Source organism: Actinia tenebrosa, unplaced genomic scaffold, assembly GCF_029948245.1.
Source record: "Actinia tenebrosa isolate PJP-AT-01 unplaced genomic scaffold, QUT_ActTen_1.0 PGA_scaffold11__36_contigs__length_13525064, whole genome shotgun sequence".
Lineage (NCBI taxonomy): Eukaryota > Metazoa > Cnidaria > Anthozoa > Actiniaria > Actiniidae > Actinia > Actinia tenebrosa.
The window spans coordinates 969,644-991,632 of record NW_028292571.1 but is presented as its reverse complement, the minus strand read 5'-3'; the positions used below and the strand labels follow the sequence as shown (position 1 = coordinate 991,632).

The window sequence follows — 21,989 nt, the reverse complement described above, 5'->3', positions numbered from 1 at the left end:
CTGGTACTCCTCATCCTTTATGCCGGACTCGTTTAGGGTGCTGTAGAAGCGATCTTTGGGTGGTAGGGACTCTTTGAATCGATCCCAGGAATCCATGTATTCGTATGGGTAGACTCCTTTCCTTTCCGCGCCATATTGACTGGAAATGGGAAAGTTGGTGTTATACTTTACGAGGTTTGCTAAGGAGTCCGCCATAAACTGCTGCGAATCTAAGAACTTTAGCTTACCCACAGTTACGGACATGTAGCGCTCTTTGTTGTTGGGTATGCATTTGACGTCGGAGCCGTCTGTTCCTTGTAGTAGCAAATGGGAGTCGTAACCGCGGAGGTTGTGAAAGAACACCGGAATCTCCATGTCTGGATTTACTTTGAAGTTTATATTGCATTTCCAATGAGCCGCTCCTCTGTATTTACCAGTGATGTGGCAGTGATCCCTAACCTTATCCACATAGAAATCCTCAACAAATGCTTTGTGGCAGTGAATGCAGTGCGTGGAGGGCTTTCCCGGCTTCTCACCTTTCTTAGCATACTTTCCGCATTTAAAATGAGCTTCTCCTAGATACTTTCCATCTTCATCCCACGCTTTCTTGGCTCGTCTTCCAAACTGAAGAAGCGTATGTTGACAAATGTGGCATTTTTTTACCTTGTTAAAAGCCTCCTGGTTCTCTTTGGTAAATTCCATCTTCTTTGGACGTCTTAATTGTTCTCTAATCTCCCCCTCCTCTTCTCGCAATGCTTCTAGAAACTCATTAGCTGCGTTCTTACCTCGGTAAATCACAGGAGGGTTTGCTTTACCGTCTGATTTGACTACTATGTAACCAAAGGAGCAGATCTCGTGTAATCCTACCTTATTCGTGGCACCACGTTTCTGCTCTTCCTTAGTTATCAACGCTTCGAAGTCTGCATATATCACGTAAGGCACTTGCATCTGCTTTTGATGGTCTGCGTATGAAAGCTCTTTGTTGGTGGGCATCTGGATCCGTTGCGCCACTTCTTCGACTCCGCGGCAGATCTCATCGTGTTTCTTTAGGGTATTTAAGGATGTAAATGACAGCAAGCAGCAGTCGCAGAAGTACTTTTTGCCTTTGTGCTTAGTATGTCTGTAGAATAGTCTGCTAATGTGTTTAACCCATGAGTAGTGTCCGCCGTGGTAGAATAAATGTACGCGCTCTCCTTTACTTTTTGACAGAACTAACGGTACTATCGTCTGCTCTCTGACTCCGTAAACGTTAATTGCTAGATCGTTTATTTCCTCAAATATGGGGATGTCTACCAATTGCATGGGAAATTCCACACCATCCCACTCTAAATCATCTGTGGGATACTTACTTGTCCTACAGGGATCCTTCTCTGCTGGATACAGTGCAGACCTGATTGCCCACATAAAGCATCGATTGTCTTCATTCTTCACGTTTACAATAGCCTTCTTCCTTTCTACCCACGTTGGTAGCGGTACGTAACTCCTCCCTCGTATGGGTACGTACCTGGCTATACTTATCTCTATTCCTTCAACCTCCTCTACTGTCCAACCCGATCCTTCTTTCGTGTAGTTAGACAGCGACTCCATTATTGCTTCTAAGGCTTCACTGAGTGACCTATCCAGATTCGTGGATTCTAATATCACTAACGACTTTGATCGCAACATTGCTGTCGTCATTACCTCGTCTTTTGACAAACTTACTTCTACCATTATGCTCGCTTTCAGGGCTCCTAATTCTTCTATACCTTTTCGGAGAGTCCTTTTAACCTTCCTTTCTGACTGACGCCAAAACTGTCTAACGTCAATCTCACCGTTACCGGGTATTGTCACCGTGCTGAAGTTGCTTTGGGATTCCATCTATATAATAGGAAATATTTTATACCTAATACCAAGCACTTTTTAGGTCGTCGTAGTCGTACTCACAGTCCTGACAATGCCAAAACAATTTAACCTTAGTCTCAAACTTCTTACCACATCCACAATCATAACTGCTCATACACTTCGTCTTCATTTTCAAATGCTTTTTCAAATCCGCTTCTTTCTTAAAAGTTCTCTTACATTCTTCGCACTCCATATATAGACTAACATATTTAAGTGCGCTGTTGCCCTCAACCACACTTGGAGTGGGGGTCGTCCGTAGGTGGATTTTTGATACGGATCTTGCCCGTGTTGAGATTGCGCTGGAACCCCCATTCCCTATACTACTCCTCCAAGGATAGTCATGCGTTGTTTGTATTGATTATCGCGCGCGTCGGTCAAATAAATTAGATGAAAATAGAATACTAATTTACAATACTAATTTACAATGAAAGAAAAGTAACATTCAAAGGATAAACGAAAGGAAATAGACACACGATCAACGAATGCTTTAAAATCACTTCCAATTCCATCGAAAGGAATTGATTTTCTACCTTCCAAGGGTCTCCCGAAGGAGCAGGATTCTGTAGAAGGTTGGTGGTCATACTATCAAATCAATACTGTCACTGAGTGCAACTATTCTTAACTGCGAAGCTTTATGCATCCAAATCGCTAAATTCAATTGGATTTCATATAATTATCGTTCACATACTTTCCGTCTTAAAATTTCTAAGACAAAAATTTCTCTTAAAATGCCAGTATTAAGTATAATACCGCTAATGAATTAAAACTGTGAACCGATTTATCTTCAAATGATAAAAGGAAAAAGGCTTGAATTCATGGTATTTTGGTTCGTTTGTGAAGCCAAGTTGTTGCAATTGGTTCAAGTGGAGTTTCTTTTTTATAAAATTTCCTGAGGAATAAAAGGCAGCCTATTAGTTTTGGAATATTATCGTCGTTCAAAATATAATCGGCAATTTTTAATTTCATTCAAGTCTCGCTTGTCAGCAGAAATAGCATCCCAACACTTTAAAATCCATGTCAACCGAAAACTGAGGTGGTCTACTTAGTCGGACTAGTATTGCTGAGTTCAAGGCATTTGTAATATAACTCGATATTACTTTTGATTATAATTTCAACTTATGATATTTGCTGGGGAAAACACAGACATCGTGTTAGCAAAAAGCGTTTTCATTAGCTGCAGCTTATTCAAATATCAAAACTGTCATTATGAGTACTACGCTATTGGAATAGCAATGTCTTATTTTCTCATTTTACAAACGGGATAAAATTTTTCTTCTTTGTTTCTGAATCGATTCAGTTTGCTTAGTTTCAGAAAAAGGATCTATTTAGAATCAAATTACAGACGGCCATAATCGATTGTCAGTAAAAAGAATGAAAAATCAGAGTATTTTTACTAAACTTGCTTTAATTGGAATGGTGAAATTGATGCATTTCGTAAGAAAAGGCTTGATTACAATTCATTTACTTCTTCTTTTTTCAAATTCTATTAACTCAGTTAATTTCTTCCTTCCTCCCTTCCCAATAATTTGTAGTCCTTGTCGGTGGCGGCAGACGCAATAACTCTGGCTGGGCTCGCTCGTTGCAGTATACTAATCAGGTGTAGTATTATTCATCTGTCTTCGCGAATGGTGTCGTCTACTATTTGCGCGGATTGATCATCATGCACGATCAGTTGTTGATATCCCCGGTACGTGGCCTTCATTTCTCAGCGGCAAATGTTTACGTCTTCAAACGAATCTGTGGTTTTCGGAACACTGTACCGGACATAGAAGAGCAGTTAATAAATTCCTTATTGCTACAATTAATACTAATTAAAGTCATTCTTACTCACAAAGCAAAATAAGCTTGAATAATTATTGCAAATACTCGGCTCTGGTACCAAAATGTCTGCTGCTACACCAATTGAATAAGTAATTTTGATTGGATGGTGTGTATTTTCGTGCTTTTAAATGGTTGCGAACGGAAGCCATTAGAGATCAATATAGTGTCACGGCTCAATAGACCTTTTTGGGTTTCCCGAATTGCCTTTCACGCAGATTTTCATAAAGTTCTTTTAGTTTTTTTTTTGTTTTTGTTTGCATTGATGCATAAATTTGTCATCAGCAAGACAATTGGAAGTAGTATGGCTGAACTTTAAAAGCCTTCTCAGGATCTGATTTCAGTTTTTCTGTTCCGGTTTTGTTTCTTCCACTCTATAGGAATCGTCCATGCAGAAGATTGTCATGTTTTTCTTAACGTAGTATAGGAAGTTATACATATATATATATAGTACTTACAGAATCTTTTAAGTAAGTAAGGCCGTAAACATTATTAATATAAAATAGATCACCATCTCAATTGGCCTTTAAGTAATCTTGGTCGTTTCTTTTGAAAGCCATTCAAGAGATTTTCTCGGGCCCTGTGTGTGACGGTCAACAACTATTGAGGTTCAGGTGGGTGTTTTGAGTACTACTTTTTTTTAATGGCCGGAAAAATTATTAAGTGCCTTTAAATCCGGATCTCATCATTAGTCTGAAGACTGTATTGCTTTCCTGGCGTAATAACCCACCTTCTACAAAATTGATCAAAGGATTACTTTTTATTTTCACCGAACTTACATGATTTAATTAATGGAAAGTGCTAATCGTCATTCATTGTAATCGTCTTTTTTCTGATAACATCTCTAAGTGTCTAAGACGTCGATTGAATGTTTCGAGATGTGAGAAGAAGTACAGTATCTATTCTGATTTGTTCTGCACTAAATTTGTTTCAATATTTTATCTGTGGTTTAGTGTAACGTAAATTTAAGTTCTGGGCTCATGCAACTTCTTCCCAAGTTGATGGGCTTATAATCAATCGGTCGGTGGGGCTCATAAACCAGGGGCTTATTAAGGGAGGGGAAATTGTTTGAAATTCATTTTATGAACTGGAAACAACTGGAAACAACTGTTTTTTATGCAACGATAACTGTGAAAGCTTTAATTGCCAAAACGTGGATGTGACTTAAAAAAACTATCTGAGTCGGGATTGTCAATTTACCACGGGACAACGGGGCTGGGCAAGGCAGTTAGTAGCCAAATGGAGGGGGATTTAACTTTTATTCTTATAAAACGACACGCGACTGAATCAAGAACCATAGCGGAGTGACCAGACACTTGGCCATAAATGTATATAGATATAGTATATATTTGTTTGCAACAACTTGACAAGGTTGCATGATTTTGCAAGGCATTTGTATATCATGGCGGCGAGAGGCTCTCTCGCTCCATTACAACCGAGAAGCACTGGAGCGAGAGAGTCTCTGGAGCCCCATTGCATCATTGCATCACCGTACCTGATGTTTATTACTCGGTATACCTCAAGCGCAAAGCAGTACTATCGGTTTGATTACGCGAACCATCTCATGCTTACAAACAATGCGGTAAAAACCGGCTGTCTGATAATGAAATCCTTTTTCAAGCATTCATCATGAAACTGTCAGATGAAGGAAACACACGGTTCCATAACTAGCATATAACTAGCTATCAAAAGATATGCTAGATGTGTGTTACTGCTGCATTCCCTGGTATGAAAACCGGGTTGAACCTAAATGGTATTAAGTAAGTCAACATGAAGAAGTGCCAAGTTCAACCGAAGAATCACTTACATTTACATGGAAATTGCCTGACATTTATGTATTCGGCTTCTTTATTTTATTCATAAATATAAATTATGATAATTACTGATAAATCCGATCCGTATTCTTATTTAGATGCTACCATAATCTAGTCATCCACCGCCATAATCTAGTGAAAAGACTTCAGTCAAGACCGATTGGTACTTCCTTTTGAAGAATGTAGGTGTTCAAAAAAGACTGAAAAGACTAAAACTGAATACGAATTACAAATCTGGGTAGGTTTTACCACAGAGTTGAACTCTTACCGATCATTGGTTTGCATCAGAACATAGTTAATAGAGGCAGTCTTTCTTTCTCTTGGAACAGTCCTTTTGACACTTAACAACGCCGATTTTTGAAAACAAAAAGAAAACTTAATCTGATAATCAGCGGTCCATTTGCTCTGCAGAGAAATAATAGCTTCGTGAAATTAAAAGTAAAAATCATATTTTATTATTCATAAGCATTTTAAAAAACGAAGCTCTACATTTTGAATCCTTCTGTAAACAAAAATAACAATTAATGTATATCAAAGATACTAGGAAATGTTCAAAGAAAAGTGAAAGATTGACAAGAAGAGAAAAATAACATGAACTAGATCCTGAAAACTAAAAAATACTGAGTAAATTAATTGTTGTTTGGTGATATGGTAAATAACTTCAGCACACAGCTGCGTTCTTAGTGTCTTTTCCAATAAGTACACTTTAATTTCTTTTTCCACCTGCTTGGAAGAGCTTTGAAGCAATGTATTTTTAATGAGATCTAGTTAAGAAGGTCATTCAGGAATGGAATTTAAAAAAATAGAATAAAATAAGTCTATGTTTGCAAAAAAAAAAAAAAAAAAAAAAAAAAGATGTAACTACAATATATTACACGGCTACAGTTCTAGCCTAATATTCAAGGTTAGGCTCAAAAGCCATAAGAGTACGAGGCTTTATTAGGTTTTACCCGCTATAAAGATAGCCACTGAAAATTCAACAAAGAACTAACTTAACGTCTGCAAAAGCAAGAACGAGAACATGAGCAAAAAAAATCTACATGCAATTTCGTTAACCTATGTTTAAAAGTTTGTGATTTTTGTGTTTATGAGAAACTAGGATATTTATTGATTGTGTTTATAAACATGTCTGAACCTGGCAGCCTTCAACAAGTGTTCACAATTATATTAGGTGGCAGGATGGTTAAGTTGTGGTTGAATGGGATTGTTTTTGCATGTATATCAATGTCCAAACTGACCAGTTGACATGGTGTTGCTTTTTTTTATGCAGATACCTGACATACATTAAATGCAGTTGCTCTCGGCTCTTGGCGACGATTCTTGATATGTAAGAAGCTGACTTTACTGTCATAAAAAAAACCGGCAATTGAATGCCACAAAAAAGTACACTGAGTGCTACAAAGTGATGGACAGACACTTTTTCAAAGCTTGTGTTTCTCTACCGATAAATGTATAACTCATGAAACTCTACAAGTTTTGGATTATTGCTCTTCTTGGCTGGATATATCTACAAAACTTCACAACAGTTCAGCTTAAAGCCGTTTTTAGAGTTGGGGTTTTTTATGACTGGGATTTTCCAAATGGAAAAGAATACATTTCCAAGCTGACAGCTAATACCCCACATGGCAGCCTTAGCTTCATACGCTCAACACCCGCTATCGACGACATCTCTAATTTAACTATAGACTTCGTTCCATATTCTGTACAGGATTTGTCTTTATCACAAATTACATATTTGTTCTGCGAGAAAATTATCAACGAAGATGTTTCTGCCATTGTTCTTCATACCAAGGATACAAGACTGACAAGATATCTGGCATATTTAGCCTCTCATCTTTGGATTCCTGCAATAGGAACAGCAACTAACGACCCATCTTTATCTGACAAGGTACACTGTGCACATTTATGATTCGTATTTTCCCGTTTTCACTTAAATGCATGGTTGTTAACTTAATTTAGAATCTAGCTTTATATATTCTATATATTCCGTGACTTAATATATATGTTCCGTCGTTCAATTGGTAAAATCACTATTCTTTATACAGTCAATGTCATTAACGTTGTCCACCAAGAAAAGACATTTACACATTTACACATAAAGTGAGCCTGAACTATAAATGTAAAATTCAACTCGTGAATCGAAAATCCAGAATGCCCCGACCATTTAGTGAGGATTTAAGATGGAGAATTGTACTTCATCGTTTGTTTTATGTCAGAATGTTCGAGAGAACACGTGGTATTTCTTTTAGTTTAAATGTGTAAATGTGTAAATGTGTTAATGTCTTTTTTCGGTGGACAAGGTTAATGACATTGACTTTATATAACTTCTCCTTTCATTTAAGGACTTATGTGGTTTGATATATCGAAGTAATTCTGATTGAGATAACTGTAGTAATACCACAAACACAATACAAAGCTATAAAAATTCAGTTCACATGAATTCTTAATATGACGAAGCAGCTAGTTAGCAGGCAATTAGTCTACCTGCTCAAACGTGAATAGAAAATCAGTTTTCATTTTCAAGATGAATTTATTTCAAATTCTTAGTTGAAACGCAGACCGTTGCGCAGTCCTATGATATTTGCTGTTTAAAAAGTACAATCTAATGCTACTGTATTTTACAATTATCTGAAAGAATATTAGTAGTATTCCACATTATCTAAAAGAATATTAGTAGTATTCCACAACGGAAATCTCCGCCGGGTTGTCTCATAAAGTACTGTGTGAAACTTCAAGGCCGATCGATGTTCGGTTACCGCCGAATACAGTTGTAGCATGTTGAAGGTGATATAGTAACTGTTGGAGCCTTATTAAAAGACCGATCTGGACAGTACCTAAACTGAAAAATGATGCTGTAGTATTTATGATGATTTTTCATCTTTTTTTGTGTCAATTTTGGTCATTTTGGAGAGCAATTGTCAATTTTCTTCGTTGATTGTTAGTTCCAAATTACGGCACCCAAAACAATTCTAGCATTTAGGTTGTTAATGTAAAAATTAACACAAGGTATTAAACTTTGTGCGTCGATAAATCACTCGTTAGCAGTAACAAGCACACCTGCGAAGAACAGTGTAGAGTTGTGTCAACACAGGAAAATCATACAGACTGTCAAGCGATGATCATGAATCCTTCAATAAGACAACAACCAGAACATGTAAAGTGGTAGTGAATTTCTTTCTTCTGAATCTCAAACGATTCAGTCGAAACACTTTTTTGAAAAATTTGAAATTTTCTTTTTAGTCCTTGTAAACACATTTTACTATGGCGATGTGCAATGGGGAAAATTTGATTCTCGATTCTTCGAGATGGAATCGTTTCAATTAATATAATTTGTGAGCAAAATAATGAGGTTTGCATCGAGAAATATAGAAAATGAAATCTCTGGATACTGATAAACAAGTGCTGATCCAGTAAATCCATGCAAATTGGCCGGTAGTTCCGCTATGTTGCGAAGGGCAATTCTATTTTATTCAATTTCTTTTCTTTCGTCGTAAACTTACTTATTATAAGTATACAACTACGGAAAACTTGAAGTAGTCTAAGGAAAAGAAAACAAAAGTTATCATCTAGAAAAAGTTGGTTAGTTTTATTCTTATTATTTGATCCCTACTGTGGCAGATTTAAGGGGGGTTCATTGGGTGCAAATGAACCCCCAATCGGCTGGTACCTTGGATTTTTTATATTTTTTAAAATAAATAAAGAAAAGTATGGTACTAACTCATGAGATTTAATATGAAATGGGACTGGTGGATAGGTTATCCTTATCAGGAGCGCCCCTAGGCCAGTGATGTGCCTCATGGGAAAAATGATGATGCAAGAGAACGTTATTGTTGTGCCGAGGTTTGCAAAAATGAACGCCCCCCCCCCCTGGATCCGCCACTGCTCTAGACCAAGTGATATCAAGGTTATTAATCTTAGCATTATAAAGATTAGGCCGCAAAAATCATTTACTGTTTTGAAGCCATGGCCAAGGGTATAGATAAGAGAAATTAATGTTTGTCTACCGGCGTGTCGATCAAATCAGTGCAGCGCTAAATTACTGATGATTTAAATTCAGTACAAGTAAATGCAACTCTAATACATATGTCTATATCAACTTCAATTTGTTACGCTGTTAGTGATATTTTAAATATGTTTGAGGCTACATGCATGTTGCAAGGATGTTTGTACAGATTGCAAGAAACAGCAGTTAGTGCAAGGAGAATGAGAAAAGAGCATGAAAGATCAGTCTGTCCAAATCACTAATCAAACAGAATCAAACAGAACAAAAACAAATGCTAAGACTAAATTAAGCCGGAACCGGCAACTCTTCTTCATTGATCAGTTCTTGTTTTTTTTTTTCTCGAAAGATCGGAGTTCTTCAAAGACAATCCAGAATTAAATATGACTATCAATCTTTTCAATGCAATATTTGATTTAGCGGCACTTTATATTTGGTTCCTAGAGAATCATGAACAAGTATGAATTATTCGGTACTGGGTGATTTCTCGGTCGTTACGAAGAGCTAGTGCTGTTCGAAGTCTTATATTATCTATGATAAACTGCCGTTTCCAGCTCCTATATTAGTAATAACAAACGGCAGTGCATCAGGTAGACTCAACACGCAAAGTCCTTATCTTGGAGAAGCCTATGAGGTGACCGCCAGACAAGGTCGCAGTCTCTATGGTACTGCTTCGCTTGGCAAAGAATGTTTGTTCTATAGAGAGAAGAAAAGGAAATAAGAATAACAAAATATAGACTGAAAGGAAATTTCAGAATCAATATTATCTTAACAATAACGAGATATCCGAGTAATTGAAGAAAAATAGATCAGTCGTTTATTGAAAAAACTTGCAACTGAGTGACAATGAGAATCTTTCTTATTATGAAAGATTCAACAGTAAAGAGTATTTTCAGTTATCTATGCTAGTATCTCTTCAGTGACATCGGATTTGAATAGATTTATTTCATTTTAGTTTTTTACTACTATGATTGACACTGGACCATAGATACGGAAGTATTGGAACCATTAAAAAGGAAGCCGTGAATGTTCGACATCTGCTAGGCATCGTGTCACGATAAATTGTGATTCACGTGATTATCGGCTCTTCTTGAATCTTATCCGCTGAACTAACGTTGAAACAAATTTAAAGTTAAAATCCTTAAGCATACTTCACTGTGAAAAGTGAAGAAGAGAGAAAAGCTTTAGTCTCGGTTGTATTGGTTGTGTTTCACATATGATCTACGACAACAACCAGCATGGCCGCCATGTTGTTTTAATTTATCTTCTTTAAAATAATCATGTGCAATAATCCGCAGAAGCAATCGATTTTTTCCCTTATGATTTGAACAGTCGTAAGAATTAAATAGCGTGCCAGAATCTTATAAAGGGGTTACGTCTAACACTACTATGATAACTATGTTCAGGAATATTCAGATATGCAAATTAGGAGTTGTGATACCGTATTTGAAACTTGGTTTGGTTTCAAGGAGGCCGCTCTCTCACATATCAAACTTTTTCGCTGAATTCATGGGCGTTGCCAAGATTTTCCTATTAAATGAAAGGCCCAAATTCAAAGATCCACCACTTTGTTTGAGCTAGCTCCCGAAACGTCAAACAAACAAAAAGAAACAGCTAGGAAAAAGAAACAAAAAGGAAAATGCCAGGGGAAAAAACGGCCTTACGCTTCGTTTTACCTCTAAATAAAAATATTAAAAATTGCAATAAAAACCCGCTTATGAAAACCTAGGTTTTTCCAAGTTTTTAAGCCTATAACGACGGTTCTTATAAAAAAGGTGTTAACTAGGTTCGTTTTTGGTAGGTGTGCTCTATCATTTATATACATTATGCAGAAATTTTATTCTCCAAATGACTGCAATCTTGGAAATTAAATACAATCCATATATATGGACTTTAAAGCTACACTGTATTTAATTTACAGCAGAAAACAAAAAACAGAAAATAAACAGAAATTTTAGCCTAAAACTGGTTCTTATGTAAGTGTTATGGGACGACCGCTTTCGGATGAGCTCCGGGATCTTTATTCTACTCTCTATGTCCTCTGTGTGTTGAACTAATTACATGAGCTCTATTTCACTTAATAATTCTATGACAGGTGTCATTCCGTATAATCAATATCGTTGAATCATGATTGGCTAAAAGAAATAGTAAATTCCTAAGTGCGATATCTTAATAACGAGTAATCACGAGTGAAAATCTTGAAACTAAACATAGCTTAAACTAAAGTTAATATATGAATATATGGTAAATGTATAGAAAAGCCTGCAAGGAATATTTCTATCATAAGATTCCAAAAGAATAATGCTAAAATAACTAAGCAAAGGGGTAAAAAGTGTGTAGAGCGTAACCAGAAGTACAAATGCTAATGAGAGGAGCTAACTCGTTTACTTGCGAACTCAAAGCATACCATTATCTAAACTTGTGCGTGATGGTAGCCTTACTGAAATCTTAATCGATATTTTTAATAGCTAATTGATCATTCTTTATCTTGTTTTCATACGATAAGAAATAGTAATTAGAAAACTGATGGCTAGCTTAGTCTGTAAAGACATTAATTTTCTCTCTCATAACACTAGCAGGGAAGGAACATCTTAGCCTAGCAGGAAATCTTTCAAACAAACATTTGAGATATCTGTCTTTAATTTAGTCTTGGGAATTTTTGAAGCACGATGACGTTATTTACTTGAAAACAAATTGTCATGAATATAAAGTTGAATATCTCATTTTGTTCTTGCATTTTCTTTGATTCTAGACCCTGCGACTGCTTTTTATATTCACTTTCTTGGTCAGGAGAGATAAATATATGTTTATGGTCAGGTCATACGTTTTGCTTACAATCATGACTTGTCTTCAACGCCCTCTACACAGGAGAGGAGAGGGGGGATAACGAGGATTATCAATCGAACAACCAAGCTAATAAAAGCCAATTCTAGTGATAAAATATTATTTCTTCTGTCAGTAAAGCTTTTTGTTTTTTGTTTTTTGTTTGTTTTGTTTTTATTTTTATTATCTTTTTTTTTGGTTGTTGTTTTTGTTTTTGTTTTTTTGTCAATTAGTTTGTTTCGTTTTTTGTTGTTGTTGTTGTTTTTCGTTTTTATTTGCTTTGAGTAAGCAAACCTATTTGCATCTTAATTGTACCACCACTTTCCCTAGATCCTCCCCTGAAATAACGACTCATCCATATTAATCTTCTTCAGTTTGTGAGGTAGAGAAAAATAACACTCAAGGGAATGACAATTTCACTGTCAACGGGAGGGGAATTGAAGTTATATATTTGAAGTTATGACAGTTTTCCTTTTTACCATTTTCAGGCTGACTACAAGTCTTTCATGCGGACTCTGCCATCTCAAACACTACAATTTAACGTAGTTTTAGAATTCTTTCGATACATAGGAAATGCAGAAGCCTTCGTTATCGTAAGTGACGACACTACACATGGGCTTGCGCTACAGTTCTTCTCTGATATAAACTTCGTCACTGTTAGTATTTTCAAGATCGACAAAATGAACCCACAGCCGTCTGTCTCTGAATATCTAATGCGAATCAAGGCTAGCCTGGCGAGTGCTGTATTCCTCCATTGCGATGTAGACCTTGCTAAACACATTCTTTGGTCCGCGAAGGATTTTGGGGTATTTGGTGAAGGTTTGTTCTGGATCGTGTCTGAAAATATCGTAGAGAACACTGAACATTCGTACATGTTGCCAAGCGGTATCCATGCAATCAGGGTTGAGGGTTTACAGTATACTGACCGTTTCTTCGCGGATAGGCTTTATAACACCTATGAGGTTCTGCACAAGGCATTAAACTCTTCTACTGATGCAGAGCTTAGGAGATTTTTGCGGAAGCCTCCAACTACAAAGTGCTCAGATATGGAAGAATGGAAACACGGTAAAGAGCTGTACAGGTCAGTAAGCCTTTGCGTGCAATTATTAAACATATTAATATCCGTTCATGAATAACTAAACAAGTAGATCGTCTGTTTTATAAGAGAGCAAATGTGGCCACGGTTAACGAACTAACTTTAATTTGATTTTTGCGGAGGGAAGAAAACCAGAGAAACCGGTAAAAAGCCCTTTAAGTAATAACATAGGATAGAACCAACACTGAAGCAACTCTTCTCACATATGAAAGCGAATCTAGCGATCGAACTTTTAGACCACAACCGTGAGGTCGAGAGGCAGTGCATTGCAGCACGATTCTATTCGCTATGAGCACCCCTTGTGATGACTTGCGTCCTTGTTTGAGTGCTGACAATTTTCGATTGCGCTTTTCAGATTCCTGCCCCTATTATTCTTAATTTTGCGAGTGCTGATAAAACTGCCTTTCCATTTAGTTGCCTAGGAAAATCAAATTACACACTAATGTACCATGTATGTTTTTTTTTAATCTGTTATTTTTTACTTTTAGGAAACTCCTTTCAGCATCCGTACAGAGTGCAAACTCAGTTCCAATGCGTTTTGACGCTCAAGGAGATCGAGTTAGCTTGGCCTATGATACGTTATACCTTCAAGATTTAGATAACCTGGAGAAAAGATGGATCCCGACAGGCAAGTGGATCAATGGAAAGTTATCATTACGAACAAGCAGTTTGAAGGATCACGGTTCTGGGGAGGCAGGATTAATGAAGCTGCGTGCAGCTGTGGTAGAGTATCCTCCCCTTACAATGAAAAGTACCTATGATCCAAGTATAGGATGCACGCAGGGGATCATTTGCATCAAATACTCGGATGACGCAGAGAACTATACTAAACATTGTTGTTATGGCTTAGCTATTGATGTTCTCAATTACGTCAAAGTTGAGCTCGAGTTCGAGCCTTTCGTCTACTTTGTGCGGGATGGAAATTACGGCGCCAAAAATACCACCTTGAACAAATGGAATGGGATCGTGCACGATCTCATCATTGGAGAAGCGGACATATCTATAGATCTGATGACAAATGAAGCGCGCTCTGAGTTTCTTGACTTCTCCCAGAGATGGACAGAGGCTGGGTTGGCATTGTTGGTTCTTGTGGGCGAGAAAAAGGTCGATCTTATTGATTTCTCATTTCTTGACCCATTTACAATGCAACTGTGGCTTGGTATAGTAGGCACTGTGAACATGTACCTGGTTTTGCTGTGGATTACTGATCGCCTCAGTCCTTATGGTTACTATAAAAACAATCTTAGAAATAAACCAGAAGAAGGCCAATTTAATTTGGATGGAAGTATGTGGTTCAGTTGGGGCATTTGCTTTGACAATCAGTTTGTGAACGAGAAACCTAGAAGTTACAGTTCACGCGCCATGGCGGTTTCTTTAGCCATGTTCGCTTTGCTTTGTTTGACTTCATACACGGCAAATCTTACAGCTCACTTGCTGTCAGACGACACTAAACCAGATATTACAGGAATCAGAGACCCAAAGGTGGGTAACTAAACAGCGGTCAATGCAAGCGGTACACTAATCATGAGTGAAAATCATATTGATATATCTTTAAAATAGTACTAAGTAATTAGTACGAAATAGCACCGATGAAACAGTTGAAAGCAAGAGAAATAGGTGTGTTTAGTGCTATTTAATTTTTGAGCTTATATATAGTTTTCTCTCTACCAATGTGACGGAACTTACATCAACTCACATGTTCAATCAATCACAACGCCCTGTTAGTGTTTATCCAATCACAACGCAATGTTAGTGTTTATCCAATCACAACGCCCTGTTAGTGTTTATCCAATCACAACGCAATGTTAGTGTTTATCCAATCACAACGCCCTGTTAGTGTTTATCCAATCACAACGCCCTGTGATTGTTTATCCAATCACAATGCTGCATACGCTGCCGTCCAAGGACACGGTACTTTTAAGCTTTAAATATATAAGAACAGTTACTCTTTAAAGGAAAAATTAAGCAGGCAGTGATAAAAACTTTAATACTATCTTAACTTACCCATATATTCATGTATGCAGTACATGTAATGTCTTATCTGTGGGTGACGCCATCATGGCGGAGACAGCAGGAAAACATCTAATAAACTTCATTATCTCCGGGTAAAATTAGGAAAATGTTTTAATAGGTTTAAATGTACTAAAACGGATACTCGCTGTGCGCCGCAGTAATCTGGCGCTTTCATGTCTGATTAGTGTTATCTCATTAGTTAACAGTTGAAAGTTCCAAGTTGACGTTTGGTGTGGTCAAGTCGAGTTACGTGGACAATTACTTCGAACTAAATCAGGATTCAGTTATGCAGTCCTTGTTCAAACGTATGCAAAGAAGAGGACATTTAGTACAAAACTTCACCGATGGTGTTGACAAAGTGAAAAAAAGGTAATTCAATTTATGATGAATTTCCAGTTAACGATAAACTGTGTAGCACTTAATTAATGCAGAGTGTAGCACTTAATTCATGTGGTATAAGTGCATAATTTTTATGAGTGGTATAAAGGCATAAAAATGTAATTTATGTTGTATAAGTACTTATTTTTAAGCACTTATACCACATAAATTATATTTTTCATATATCATACAATTTATTTTGGACTAAGGGGGAGGGGGGGATGTTAAACCTTTTGACCTAAGGAGGGAGGGCGATAGCCTTCTTTACGGCCCCTAAGGACATCTGCAAAGGAGGCTAGGAGGACGACTGAAGTAGGGTAGTTATGTAGTGACTAGAAATATATAATCATTGATAATATGCGGAGATTATGTATAAGGAAGGGCAAGAATATTACACGTGCGTGACAAAGACATGAGGAAGGAGAAGAAAGTATTAGAAAAAACATCATTCGCAAATATTTAGAAATATTTATTTAAATCAGCAAAGACAGTAAAAATTGAAATAGGAGAAGGACATTTTTTTCGAGCCAAACATGACCCAAAGGCTGGAAAAAAATGTAAAGATCGTGTCTTGGTAAATTCTCGTTTTTCACACGACTCCATGGTCCGCCATGATTGTTGTCTGTCGTTACTTTACGCACTAGCGTAAGGAGGGGAGAAAGTTTGCTGCCGGCACCAAAATGTAATTAATTCATGCGGGATACCTGTGGATTTGGCGGAAAAATGGCACATTGCCCCCTCCCCCCTTCCCCTGGAATCAAGATCTCGCTATAGATTGTCATGAATGAATTATAGCGATAGAAAAAAAGAACAGAAATGTCTATCTTATGAAAATAACTTGCTTTGATTTGTCGATGACATTTTCTTTATTCTCATTCTATTTTATAACAGGGAACTGAATGTCTTCATCAGTGAAATTCTGTCTCTAGATTACGAAGTGTCCAAGCAAAAGAATCATGGATATCCTCGACTACAGGTGGTTGGCGCTTCGAAGACCTTTGCCGACACGGGTTACTCGTACAGCTTTAGGAAGAATTCATCATGGAAGCCCAAGTTTAACTTGGTTATCAATAAGATGAAAGCTGAAAACAAGTAAGCAGTTATTGCTATTAAACATCAAGCTTTAAAATCTAGTCACGGAACATGCTATGTCTGCAAGGGAACTCGCAATATGATGCGCTAAACCTGCCAAGTGGACGAAGTATTGAAATAGCGCTAATACCGTTCTACACTTATCCCAGTTTGTGCGGGAAGGAATCCCAGGGTTTTTTCAAAAGAAGATTGAGGGGAGGGAGAGGGGGCATTAATTAACTTAATATAATCTGTTAAATGCCTAGGTTTACTTATCTTCCCACTCCACCGACTAATGTCTTGAATTCTACTGCTTTAAAAGAAGCACTCTTAGCAAAACAAAATTAATGCTTGTTTTTTTTTTGTGTGTGTGCAAAAGATTGATTACATTTCAAAAAAGGTTGATAAAGGTTTTGGTTGCATGTAACATGCTGCATGTTGCATGTTGCATGCTTTCGTGCTGCTTACTACTAAGCTTGAAATGTAATGTCGTAATATCAGCAGAAAAGAATTATGCCGAAAAAGAAGTGTGCATACAAAGTTTTGGGAAAATAAAGGCGGTGTTGTGTAAACCTTAATTAATTGCATTCACATTGCCCATCGTGCATCTCGGGCTTGTTATGCGACATGCAACACAACCTTCACTAAACCTTCTTGAAATAGATGTATTCTCTTTAAACTTATAGCAGGTTTAAAAACCAAAAACAGCGCACATTATTTAATTCATGCAGGGGAGCTCACCGTGCTCATATAATACGACGATTAATTTAAAAATGAACGATTTCCCATCTTGCATTCAGGCCAAGTGAGCTCTACAAGAAATGGGTCCGACCTTTAAAAACATCATCCGAAGAACTACACGAACGCCTCAACGAACAGTCATTGAGCGGTGTCTTCTTCGTGGGTGTGTCGCTAGCCATCTTGTGCATTATATTTTTGTTCATCGAAACCAAGCTATACAACATGGGGCTTATTTACCGTGATTCAAGTCCATCCATGGAGACCTATGAACGGGGGAGAAGACGCTTTTCTGCTGAAGTCCACAGAAAACTCTTTGAGATTAGAAAAGACAAAAAAAATCAAAATGACGCAACTGACTTTCCGGATATTTCGAATTATTTAGAGCGAACTAGAAAAACAAGGGCATCAATACATGCTTTGTATAACCCTGGGTCTATCAAGAGTAAATATGAAGAAAGTGCCTTATCCTCTACACCTACTAGCTTCGTATAACCCTGGGTCTATCAAGAGTAAATATGGAGAAATAAAAGGACTCGAAATATTCCCGTGAAACGCTGGTCTGTTATCCGGGGGGGAGGGGAATGTACTCGTATACATATATATTTTTCCTATTGCTTACTATCAATCACGTGACTTTTTGGAGTTGACTGGGGGGCAAACAAGCGGTTGACTGGGGGGCAACTAGCGGATGCTAAGTCAAAATATATCAAAATAAGTCCTCAAACTATTGTATTTGACTATTTTCACGACATCAAACCAGAAAACAAGAGATCAAAACAACCTCCAGGATTCTACAAGCCATCAAAAAAGAGCTATTACCGGAAGTGACGTCTATTGATAGCAACCTATAAGGGTATATATGTGCCGCTGGGTAGGGTATGGTTTTTGGCCTTGCTGTCTTCCATAAGGTATACATTTTAAAGGGGCACTTGAATGAAAACGCCTCAATTTTTCAAAGTCCGAATGATTGAAGTATTTGAGGATAATTTGACACAATTATGATTATGTAAACCAGATTAGTAAACATTATAGCCTGGGAGCCACTTGCAGTTGAGAAATTTTGGTTTAAAAGTGAATGAACAGTAGGGTTGAGTAAACGAAAAAAACGAACTTTGGCAACAAAGCGAATATAGGGTATCAATTTTTCAAAGTGAAGTGTCCTAAATAGGGTCATCAGGGCTTTATAGCTCTTGCAGCACATCCCTATCCAAAACGGGCTCAAGTACCCTCCCCCCTCTCCCCGGGTCTGTTCACTCTAGAAGGCAAGTAAGGTTAGCACTTGCCTACACCTGGTGACCCGCATCTCCTGGCCCCACACGCATCTGGTGGCCCCTTGCCCATAACTCGGGAACGAAGCAATTTATGGTAACGAAACTTGGTAGCATTGGTGAAACTTGTGTTGTCAATCATCAGACCACGTGACATGGCGTGACGTCACATATCACGTGACTTACGAACCAAACATTTTCGCCGATTTTCGCCAATAGTTATTACAATAAGTGCAATAGTAACGAAACTTCTTACTTTGGGTGAGCCTTGTGATGTAAGTGATCTGACCACGTGATATGACGTGACGTCACATATCACGTGACTTACGAACAAAACATCGCCGATTTTCGCCAATAGTTATTACAATAAGTGCAATAGTAACGAAACTTCTAACTTTTGTGACCTTTGTGATGTTAGTGATCTGACCACGTGATATGACGTGACGTCGCATATCACGTGGGTTAACAACCAAACATTTTCGCCGATCCTTGCCAGTAGTTTTGATTTACGAACAATTGCATGTTATCATTTCATGAAATGAAATAATACTTATTTATTAAGTGCTTCTGCTAGCCCCATCGTACCCACCTCTAATGGACCCGCATCTTGTGGCCCCACACGCATCTGGTGGCCCCTTGGCCATAACTCGGGAACGAGGCATGTTATTATAACGAAACTTGGTAGCATTGGTGATCACGTGACTTACGAACCAAACATTTTCACCGATTTTTGCGAATTCTTATTACAATGAATGCTATAATAATAATAATTTAATTCGTTAAAAACGCATAATTACTAGGTCTCAATGCTTTTTACGATATAAAATATAAAATTGTCTTTAAAAGTTATAGTGATCTATAGCAAGAGAATATTAAGTATTCATATTCTCTTGTCGATAGTAAATGAAAAATTAACAGTGTGCTGAGTTAATTAAGCTCAAACCAAATGTAAAAATTCTTAAATAGAACCTATATAAAACATAAACTTGAATTAATACAACATACGACAACAACAACATCTTTATTTGTACAATTACATTAACAAGAGCAGTAAAGCATATATAGAAAAAAATTGAAAAACCTATTTGTACATGTCATCTAAAAACAGCGGACGCTAATCGAGTTAGATGACAGAGTTTAAATAGACAAATTTCACTATGAGGTCACGTGATCAAATCCGCCATTGTGGCTGGCATTCTACAGGATTTTAGCTATGCGAGAATGTAAAAAAAGATGGCGGATTCGGGTAGTTTTTAGGGTGATAAAAGGTAAGTTAACGCACTAAATAACTATAAAAAATCCCCTTTTCTCGTAAGAAATATATTCTTAGTAGATGTCTAAAGTAGATTTTTGCTATTAACTAGCCCGAGAAGAGAAAATATATGGTATTTTACCTACGAAGTCTTTAGTCTTGTTTTGCCGTCTTCATGACCTCAACAAGGATACCCTTAAATATGGTCATTTGAAAAAAGGATAGCCTTAGTAGCCAAAAGTCCTTTTACTGGATGTGAACTTCATGGTAGCAAAATAATCGACATTGCATTGAGTTGGGAAGGGATAAATAGGCCATTCCAATGACGCAAAGTCACATTCTGGTTTCTAATAGTAAATGAGAACAATTAGTTAAAGTAAAGAGGTTGGGCTCCCTGTGGTATCTTGGTTCAAGTTAGGTCAACTCCCCTACGTCCTAACTCGCCTATGCCAACTCGCATACGTATAAAATCATCGATCGTGCTTTTAAATAAATATAACTGGCATGTCGGTTACATTATAACTTTTGTTTTTCTTGACCGGCTGCTGGTCGTTGAGCCCGGCAATGCATGGTGAAGTGTGTAATGACCGGCAACCCGTCAAGAGATGACAATAAATTTCAGGGGAAAAATACTCCAGAACAGAGTTTTTTTCAGTTTTAATATATTAACTCTGTCCAGAATCAGGTCAAGACATACGTACTCCAAAATGAGGTGAAGGAATACCCCTAGATTATTCTAATTTTCCTTGCAACAAAAGCATTTGCTTACAAAGTTTAGCCACAACACCATCCCACAAGGCTTTGTTATATCTATTTACTAGAATAATCGTGTACAACGCTGTTGGGCTTGTGGCTGTGGAAACCTATCAAGAACTGTGCAAATTGAAAGAATACGTACTGCTGTTGGATTAGCGTGTAGGTTTAAAAATCTCTCTTTACTTTACTTAAATGGTTTTACACAGCAAAAAGAAAAAGAAAAGTCATGCGAAGATTGGATAAACGTATTACGGAAGCCCTGGAGGGACATTTCAGACTTCAGACTTAGGATATTTCAGACTTCGTATCGGACTTCAGCCAGCGCTTCCCAGCCTTATGTTTACATTTAGCAAAACTCAAGCTTTTTTCTTTTCGAGTTTCAAATTCTGGTCGAATATGAATCATCCAGCTTTATAGTTACATCCAGGTTCCAATGACTTCACTGTCATTCACTGATTTATAATTTCAGACTTCAGAGTTGAAGCCTAAATTTCAGACTTCAGAGTTGAAACTTCAGATTTCAGATATATAATAAGTAAATTTCAAAATTGAAATTGCTTTGCTTGGGATTCCTGTGAAAAGAGCGTTGTCCAGGCCTTGCACTCGACTAGAAAGCTAAGATCTGTACCAGTTCAGTACCAGTTTAAATTGCTATCAATAGATTAGGATACAAATTTTATCAAACACTCTAAAAGGAAGCATGGGTGGCGTAGCGGCGAGAGCGCTCGCGTCTAACCAAGGCGACCCAGATTCGGTATCGCTAGCCTGCGTAGCTTGGTTATAGGGGAGGGGGAGGGGAAATGGGGGGAGAGGGCCGAGGGAAAAGAAGGGAGGGCTCTCCCTTCTTCTCCTCTTCCCCACCCCTCCCCCCCCCCCTCCGCCCTAGAGCCGAGCTACGCAGGCTACGGTATCGCATGTGAGTGGAGTTGTTTTTTAGTTCTCTCCCGTGCTTCAAGGGTTTTCCCCGCGTTCTCCGGTTGTTGTGCTTGTCCCACGCAGTGATGTAGCAGCCAAAGCTTCATAGATTTTTTAGTTAGCAAAAAGACTGAGTCTAGAAAGAAATTACCTCTTCCTCCATTTTGTTAATGAGTTTGTACTA

At 37.6% G+C, this 21,989-nt stretch overlaps 1 protein-coding gene across 2 annotated transcripts; it reads left to right on the top strand.

Moving 5' to 3' along the window:
• Nucleotides 1–1,261: 1,261 nt before the first annotated feature.
• Nucleotides 1,262–18,166, top strand: LOC116299211 (glutamate receptor ionotropic, NMDA 1). Of its 2 annotated transcripts, XM_031707839.2 has the most exons (8): nucleotides 5,198–5,438; nucleotides 5,591–5,730; nucleotides 6,763–7,380; nucleotides 12,804–13,396; nucleotides 13,900–14,893; nucleotides 15,624–15,793; nucleotides 16,694–16,894; nucleotides 17,674–18,166. In XM_031707839.2, exons 3-8 carry the CDS (start codon nucleotides 6,952–6,954, stop codon nucleotides 18,104–18,106), a joined length of 2,820 nt encoding a protein of 939 aa, XP_031563699.1. In that variant the 5' UTR covers nucleotides 5,198–5,438; nucleotides 5,591–5,730; nucleotides 6,763–6,951; the 3' UTR covers nucleotides 18,107–18,166. The 2 variants fall into 2 exon arrangements, with proteins under 2 accessions (XP_031563701.1, XP_031563699.1); XM_031707841.2 differs by lacking the exons at nucleotides 5,198–5,438; nucleotides 5,591–5,730 and adding an exon at nucleotides 1,262–2,429.
• The last annotated feature ends 3,823 nt before the right edge of the window (nucleotides 18,167–21,989 follow it).

Excerpts from the sequence above, each read along its gene's own strand:
- LOC116299211 (XM_031707841.2), top strand. The coding sequence starts at position 6,952 with ATGAAACTCTACAAGTTTTGGATTATTGCTCTTCTTGGCTGGATATAT. Across the intron at positions 14,894-15,623 it reads CAGGAATCAGAGACCCAAAG|TTAACAGTTGAAAGTTCCAA; the intron begins GTGGGTAACTAA and ends TTATCTCATTAG. Across the intron at positions 16,895-17,673 it reads AAGATGAAAGCTGAAAACAA|GCCAAGTGAGCTCTACAAGA; the intron begins GTAAGCAGTTAT and ends TCTTGCATTCAG.